This window comes from Pinus tabuliformis, chromosome 1_2 (assembly GCF_031772625.1).
Source record: "Pinus tabuliformis cultivar Carrire ecotype Pingquan chromosome 1_2, CPIR1, whole genome shotgun sequence".
NCBI classification, from domain to species: Eukaryota; Viridiplantae; Streptophyta; class Pinopsida; order Pinales; family Pinaceae; genus Pinus; species Pinus tabuliformis.
The window spans coordinates 1,322,032,591-1,322,041,803 of NC_142298.1; the positions used below are offsets into that span (position 1 = coordinate 1,322,032,591).

The 9,213-nt window shown below is 38.6% G+C and overlaps 1 protein-coding gene across 1 annotated transcript; it reads right to left on the reverse strand.

Annotated features, from left to right (window-relative positions):
- Window positions 1-6,472: 6,472 nt before the first annotated feature.
- On the reverse strand, window positions 6,473-9,013 carry LOC149211095 (3-ketoacyl-CoA synthase 11-like). Its single transcript, XM_089396908.1, has one exon. The coding sequence runs from the start codon at window positions 8,399-8,401 to the stop codon at window positions 6,821-6,823; it is 1,581 nt and encodes a 526-aa protein (XP_089253034.1). The 5' UTR covers window positions 8,402-9,013; the 3' UTR covers window positions 6,473-6,820.
- Window positions 9,014-9,213: the final 200 nt, after the last annotated feature.

Consider the following 9,213-nt stretch of genomic DNA (forward strand, 5'->3'; position numbering starts at 1 on the left):
AAATCTTTTGGTCTTTCTGATTTTTCAACACTTTTCAGGATTATATATGTACTGTCATGCTTTAATATCGCTGTGGAATATGGACAGGTATGAGGTTTATGAGAATTGATTGTTTTTACATTTAACCTAGTGTTTAGGCGTTATTATGGAAGCATGCCCCCGATGGAATTAAGGCTTTCCAGTGTTTAGGTGAAGCTCCATACTCATGTTTGGAAGTACACTCGTGTGATAATGAGCAGATTGTCTAGCAATGGCAGTTGCCATTATAATATTTGCTTGATCCTTGAAGCATCCTGACTGTGTTGTATTGCAAGCTATATAAATGACTACTGAAGTATAGGTTATAATTTGGGCAGCTGGTCATGTATGAATCATCTATTATGGATTATGTTTCAGTTGGTACTGGGCGTTGTATATTTTCTTGGGCTCTGATTTTATGGTTCACTAGTGTTTGAAAGACCGGTTGACTATTTATCAAGAAATTGTATGAGATACCTCCTTATGCTTTTTCAAAACTCACCTAATCTCCTAGATATCATTGTCATCGAGCTTTGACATATCTAAACACGAGTAATTGTGCCTGGATTGGTGCCTTGGTAATGTTGAAATGTCAAACTATATAAGTGACTACTGAAGTATAGGTTATAATTTGGGCAGCTGGTCATGTATGAAATCATCTATTATAGATTATGTTTCAGTTGGTACTGGGAGTTGTATATTTTCTTGGGCCCTGATTTATGGTTTCACTAGTGTTTGAAAGACCGGTTGATTATTTATCATGGAAGTTGTATATTTTCTTGGGCTCTGATTTTATGGTTCACTAGTGTTTGAAAGACCGGTTGATTATTTATCAAGAAATTGTATGAGATATCTCCTTATGCTTTTTCAAAACTCACCTAATCTCCTAGATATCATTGTCAACGAGCTTTGACATATCTAAACACGAGTAATTGTGCCTGGATTGGTGCCTTGGTAATGTTGAAATGTCAAGCTATATAAATGACTACAGAAGTATAGGTTATAATTTGGGCAGCTGGTCATTTATGAATCATCTATTATGGATTATGTTTCAGTTGGTACTGGGAGTAGTATATTTTCTTGGGCTCTGATTTTATGGTTCACTAGTGTTTGAAAGACCGGTTGATTATTTATCAAGAAATTGTATGAGATATCTCCTTATGCTTTTTCAAAACTCACCTAATTTCCTAGATATCATTGTCAACGAACTTTGACATATCTAAACACGAGTAATTGTGCCCGGATTGGTGCCTTAGTAATGTTGAAATGTCAAGCTATATAAATGACCACTGAAGTATTTGGGCAGCCGGTCATGTATGAATCATCTATTATGGATTATGTTTCAGTTGGTATTGGGAGTTGTATATTTTCTTGGGCTCTGATTTTATGGTTCACTAGTGTTTGAAAGACCGGTTAATTATTTATCAAGAAATTGTATGAGATATCTCCTTATGCTTTTTCAAAACTCACCTAATCTCCTAGACATCATTGTCAACGAGTTTTGACATTATCTAAACACGAGTAATTGTGCCTGGATTGGTGCCTTGGTAATGTTGAAATGTCAAGCTATATAAATGACTACTGAAGTATAGGTTATAATTTGGGCAGCTGGTCATGTATGAATCATCTATTATCGATTATGTTTCAGTTGGTACTGGGAGTTGTATATTTTCTTGGGCTCTGATTTTATGGTTCACTAGTGTTTGAAAGACCGCTTGATTATTTATCATGGGAGTTGTATATTTTCTTGGGCTCTGAATTTATGTTTCACCAGTGTTTGAAAGACCGGTTGATTATTTATCAAGAAATTGTATGAGATATCTCCTTATGCTTTTTCAAAACTCACCTAATCTCCTAGATATCATTGTCAACGAGCTTTGACATATCTAAACAAGAGTAATTGTGTCTGGATTGGTGCCTTGGTAATATTGAAATGTCCTGCGATCTTTGCCTATGACAAGATGCAATAGCCCTAATTGGACAACACCGAGACTATCCCGATTTCCTCATAGGAAAAGCACAGCCATTTCCTCATGGATTTCTTTGTATCACAGTGGGCATTGATTCTGATGCAATTGCTAAGAGACTTGCAATAAGTATACTTTTGGCAGTGCTCTCAAGGCATTAGCTAGCTTGGGCTTACCAGAACAGGGGGAAACCTTACCAATGGTGATAAACGAGAGGGACATTACCCAACCCAATGAATATTGGAAAAATCTTCATGCCAGTTCTATGGATGCCAATTTAAGTAAGAGTATTGGACTAACTCTGTTGAATCCTAGTGAATCCACGTTGGAAAGAAATGAAGAGAATTACACTGATAGTATTTTCAAAGGAACTCATTTTCCATTGTACCAATCCCCGCTATAACAACCAGATAGTACTCGTCTTTATTATTCTGAAGGTGGTAACATAGAGGATGCATGTTGCAGCCATTCTAGTTAATTCTTCCATCTGAGTGGAATAGAAGTACAATGAGATATGATGTCTAATTTATGAAAAGTGAAATTACACCATTCAAGCAATTCCTGATTTTGGCTCACTACGTCTTCAAGTCATCCAGCGTTGTTTGATATCTTGACTGAAGGTCAGAAGGATTTAGTGTAGAATGGAAAGATGGCATGGGCATTTCAGATGGGTTTGGCGTAGAAAAAGGGGAGGAGACAGTCATTTCAAGAGGATATTATTTTAGTTAGTTTAGTACAACCCTGCTGAAGGATTCCTCTAGTGCAATACATGACATAACTGAGATGAGTAAAGAATATTAAGATGAGGAAAAAGGGGGAGCAGCACTACTCTTTGTATGGAATGAGAAAGTTCAAGTTTTTATTGAGGGGTTTTAAGAGCTGAGTTCAAAGGGCTTTTTACCAGTATCACATATTCGAGAAAAGGGGGAAAATTGCATATCAATTTGCTATTAAATTTCCAGCTAGATTAACTTCTGAGCAGAAAACTGGTATGACAGGACATAGAAACCTCCAAATCAATTAAACTACTCGCTCATTTATTCGCTCATGTGTATCGATTGAATTTGGAAATTAACACCAAGCATAGATAAATGGTGGGAGATTCTGCTTGTCAAGACTGGATTGGTAATTGGATGGCCCTAAGAACCTTTAAAAGGACCAATGAGGCCTACAATATTCATTCAATCTAATTCAATAAAAGAAAGGCCCAAATCTGTACATGCTTTGACATCTTCTCCACAGTCTCTATACATACAGAGAATCCTCTTGACATTTCACAGGTTCAAATGCCATTCCCATTTCTAGTTGATGAGAAGAGTCTTACCATAATTTATCTCTGTGGTTATTATTCATTTGAATTATATGGGGCAACATCACATTTTATTGTGGATCTAAAGGGAAATATTCTTGTTGATAGCCCTTGCTATTTAGAATGCCTTGCACATAATCTATAAGGCTCTCCAATGTGATCGTATTCTACGTATGCATGAGCAGATATAGAGGATGTCTGTTTCATTATTTTATAAACCATTGGAAGCACTGTTTATTGGGAATTAGTTAACAGGTTCAAACAACAACTTGAAACTTTTGGGGTCGTCTACTGATTTCATTAATTCAACATTATCTCACTGGATGTATCGAATTTTCTTGGATTGAAATTTTAATAGGGGAAGTTTGAGAGGAATGTGCTCTTGTGCTCGAACATTATCTCTACGTCAGGGAAAAGAGATTTGTGTGGATGATTGTCCATTTGTGTTTGTAAACAAGTTTGGGATGTTGACCACAATATCTATCCTGTGTACATCTAGGACTCGGATAATTAAATATGGGAAAAAACATCTATTTAAGTAAGTAATGTGCTTTCCTCTTTATTCTAGTATTGACAAAGTAAGATCCCTATCTTGTACCATCTCCATAATTGTATGATTAGCCACTCATAGTAGATGCCAAACAGTGTGCCTTGTTTGGACGTTAGATTACGGAGATGACAATGACAAGAGTAATTTTAGGTCAAATAGGTGCACAGTTACCAAGACAGCTAGCTTACGCTGTTGTAAAAAGTTTAAAACCCTAACCTAACCCTAGAACATAAAATAAGAACTGATTTTTTGGTTTTCGAGAGAAAACTAATACCTACTATATTTTTTTGGCATATGAGGCCAATAAAATACCCCCTTGCGAGGATGTAAGCAGCTTTAGGTTGGTTTATAGTGTTGTCCACTACAAACTCTAGAAAATCCATCTAATACCTTACAAGCTTTTAGGTGATATCAAGAGGAGGTAAAGATAATCTCTCTCTATCATGTTTAAATGATATAACCTGCAGCTATTAGGTGATATCAAGAGGAGGTAAAGATATTCTTATTGGTAGCTTTTCATTTTGAAGTTGTGGACGGCGTTGACTGCAATTTAGAATTCTACTACTTTGGAATCTTCAGTGCCTACGAATTGAAGGTCCTGTTGTCACAGGCCATTGATTTCAAAGATTTTAGACCCACCTTCACATAAAGACCAGGTTGCAGATACATAAGCCACACAGTTATAAACTGTACCTAAACAGACCTTTAAAGGCAGAACGAGGCAAATGTCATAGTGCTTCGATTTCGCTTATATTTTAACGAAAGTTGTGATATTCAATTTAAAACGCTTAAATCTGTAATGGTGTGGGTTTGTTTACTTGCATTTTGTAAATTGTTGGGAAGCATAAATCTCTCGGTATCCCCTTGTTTAAGCCTGCACATACGCTTTCATGTGCCTTAGCTGAGGTTATATTGCTTATTCAATAATTTTTATACCAAATATGACAGCATACATGTCTCTTTAGCTGTAGAAGCTAGGTCCAACATCCCGGCCTCTTTCAATGGAATCTTTCCATGAAGAGAAGCCAATTAGAATCAAAGCAACGGCAATAGTAAAAGCCAAAGACAATTCTCAAAATTAACAGCTACCATATGTCTTTTAAGGTCATCAGGTGAGGCTAATGAAGAAAACACTACGGACAAGAGCTGAAATGTTCTTGATAGGCTAAACTACTGCTAAGTAGCTTCTACTGAGGGCGTACTGAATTAACCAGATGATGGTACTCTGCAAGACTACTGATCCAATGACACCTCATCAGATGAAACTGCATCTGCATCCAATTTTTGGCAAACAAACAAAAAAATGTTATAGAAAAGGCAACTTTGAGACCTTAATGGCCCTTTGCTTCTTCACCCTTTTGTCTTGACTGCCAATTTAGGGTATCTTCCAAGTGATTTTTGAAATCAGTAGACAGGCAGTTCCAAAAACCGCAAGATGCCAAAAGACAGAAACCAACCTCCACCCTCCACTAAAGAATATGATGACCTTCAGCCTGGACATTGTTGATGAGTTGGCTATTAGAAAATAAATAGGTTAAACACACAACCGCCTGGTTAGAAATTCGGAACTTCACTGTTTTTAAATATAAACCTTTGGAATAAGATAACAAATGCCATATCACAATTGACACAAATTCCTAAATATTTGGTTCTCCCAAAATAAATCAAAAATACAGACATGTTTAGAATAGATCATCCGATCTGTGTGAACAGGGGATCTGATCGTGTGCACAGTGGATGGTAGTTAGAAAGAACAAAGAAGAATTGACCAGAGCTGTGAGGTATCAATCAATCGTCCCTGAAATTTTGAGATGCCAAACTTTCAAGGCTGTGCAAACAGCTGAGGGTGTTCTGGGTGGAGGGTCTGGTTTTCTACTGTTTGACCGGCTCTGGTCTGCAGGTCAGCCCTTGGAGTTATCACGATCTCTGAAAGTTCAAAATGGTAAATGCCCAGGCTGCCTGCGGAGAAATGGGCATTGGTGGCAGGGTTCCCGGAAGCAAGTGAAACCCCAACGTGTCAGTGATGACCAGTCTCCTGTTCATGTCGATTCATCACCGGCAGAAGGTTCCATCTTGCTGGGAGAGGGGCGCAGGTTCCATCTGGGTAGACCAGAGAGGGGCCGAGCAGGGCTGTCAGGTGACGTTGGAAGTTAGCGGATAAGCAATCGAGATTCACTTTGGCAGTTTTGGAAGATAGGCAAGCTAACAGTGATATTGGCCAGAAACAAAATAGTAACTTTCAACAATAATGGCAGAGATAGAGTAAACAATCCAATTAAGAAAACATGATTTTTACCTGTAAAACATTTTACAAAATCTCAACTTTGGCATGCATTGCCCATTTGATGCAAAGGGCGAGAAAATTACAATTTACTCTCAAATGCATGAAGCTTGCATGAGCATGGAGAGCAAGAAAATGTTTTTATATGAAGGTAAAGTTACACACTATCGTGTAAGAGGAATCTTTCAAGATCTGCGTATCTATGAAACCAGTAACAGATATAGAACAGCTAAAAATTCCCATAGCAAAGAAAATGCTTTTAAGGAAAACTGATTTGACATTAGTTAAGAGATGTTCCACAAATCTTTTACATAAACAAGATTCATCAACAATTGACATCATTCGGATCATACATAAACTTGGATTGACTGTATGATACAATCCCTTTTACTTGAAATTAACATTGCATCATGAAACTTCATCAAAGACACAAGAATAACTGGTAACGCAGCTCAGCATTGACTAGCCAGTGCCCAAACAAGGGAGAAAATGAAAGAATAAAGCCATAACTGGTCTGGTCAGTTTGGGATCTTCTGCAAAATCAATTAACTAGATAGCTAAACAAAGATAAATCACAGAAGTCATCATTTCCTGTTCAACATCATTACTTTCCAGTACAATATCTCTAAGGTAACACAGAGTACATGATAGAAAGATCTAAGATGTTTTGAAATTTAGCTCATAAATGAAAAACCCTATTGGATTGTTGAAACTCTGGGAACATCAACAGGGAACTGATCAATGCTTTGGATCCATGGGTTCTTCTCACAACTCGGATTGATAGTCCTCAGGGCCCTCCACACAGCACTGTTGCACTTGAATCCGGACCCAAAGGCAATTTGCCAGGTCCTGTCTCCCTTTCTGATCCTTCCCTTTGCCTCGCTATAAGCAAGCTCGTACCACAATGAGCTGCTGGATGTATTCCCAAACCGATAGAGTGTCATCCTCGACGGCTCCATATGCCATTCTGAAAGCTGCAAATTCTTCTCCAACTCGTCCAAGACTGCCCTCCCTCCGGCATGTATACAGAAATGCTCAAATGCAAGCTTGAAATCGGGAATGTACGGCTTGATCTTCATCTTCAGAAGTTTTCTTCCCACCAAAGTTGCGAAGAAGAGAAGCTGCTCTGACATCGGAAGAACCAGAGGACCTAAAGTTGTTATGTTAGTCTTCAAAGCATCACCTGCAACGGCCATGAGTTCTTTCGAAAGGGAAACTCCCATCTTCCCCGCTTCATCCTCCTCTTGAAAAACACACTGGAAACACTTGTCATCTGCTCCCTTGTGAGTCCTCACGGTGTGCACGAGCTCATATTTTGCCCTCCTCTTCTCTGATCTCTTGTTAGATAACAATATTGCAGCACCTCCCATCCTAAAAATACAATTTGATACCAGCTTGGATCTGTTGTTACCAAAATACCAATTCAATGTTATGTTCTCCATGCTAACAACAATTCCATAGGAATTTCTATGAACTTGGAGCAAATCCTTGGCTAGATCAATAGATATCATCCCTGCACTACAACCCATTCCACCTAGATTGAAACTGACTATATTCCCCCTTAATTTGTAATGATTTACAATCATCGCAGACAATGAAGGTGTGGGGTTGAAAAGGCTACAATTCACAACAAGTATGCCAATATCCTTAGGCTTAACACCGGTCTTCTCAAAAAGCTCATCAAGGGCTCCAAACATGACAATCTCTGCCTCTTTTCTAGCCTCTGCCATGCATGGATTTGGGGGCACTCTCAGCACTGCCTCAGGTAAGTATGTCTCCTCTCCCAACCCTGAACGCTCAAGGATTTTCCTCTGAAAATCCAGGCTTGATTCAGAGAACGTACCAGTCAAACTTGAGCAACGCATAAAAACTTCTCTAGTGCATTTTCTCTCATCATCCGGCTTATAGCATGCAAAATCTACAAGGTAAACTGGCCTCGGCCTAGTCATAAAGTACAATGTTATCACAAAGACCAACAATGTGGAACATACAATTACAGTCACTAGATTATAACGAAGATGGTGCCATAAATCAAACAGATCTTGAGGCTCAAGGGTGCCCAGTTCTGCTGCGACAATGACTATAATGGGAGATAAAAACAGATACATTGCATGGCTAATCACATAGTGATAGCCCAATTTCACATACTTCAGTTTCACAGATTGGAGAAAATCTGGGAGTTTTTGACTTGTTTTGACTGATATTGCTGCTTGAGCCTGCTTCCTGGATTCCATTGACGCGAGATCACGCCCGTCCTCGAGCTTTTTGGGTTCCATGTCTTAAAAAACACCCAAAACCAAATCCACAAGGAAAAAAAAAATTGAGGACCCAAATCTGAAAAGAAGATAGAGATACCAAAAACCGCCGCTGACCCAAATCAGACAAGAAAACAGAGATGCGAAAATTTGCGAACCCGAATCAGAAAACAGGAAGCAGATACAAAAATTTGCGAACTCGAATGAGAAAAGGGACTGAGCTCCAAAAATCTGAGAATCCAAACCAAAAATGGTCTGAATACCGCCACCCACTTCGATAAATTGGCCCCGCGTCAAAAACCCAGATGATGAAGCTAAATTTTCTCTCAGAAATTCAAAAGAACGTGCTAAAAAAATTGCAGAGAAGAGTGGAGAAAAATGGAGAGAAAGGATGAATTTATAAGGGGGGGGACTTCTAAATCTGTTTGGGCGGATTGAAGAGCATTGAAACAGGCAATGGAGATGCAACTACCCACCCAACCCAGCACCTTGAAAGAAGTCAAATCATACGCAAACGGATGGCCGACTTCATTGAATATCCATGAATGAATTTGGGTTGAACTCGGACACTCAGGTCTGTTGGGAAGCAGCCACGAAAGAGAAAACGTTGTGTTTACACGGATACAAGAAAAAGAAAAACGGGTAGCGCTTTTATTATTTTAAGATAATTTTAGACGAATAGATTTTTCATGATGAATAACAGAAAGGGCGTGAACAGGTGGTGTGACAATTGGCACAACGTGTAATATAGTTATGGTCAATGGCATTTATGGTTTGTCAGCGTGGAATCCTGATGCACAACTCACTATGACCGTGCATCGATTTATTTGAAA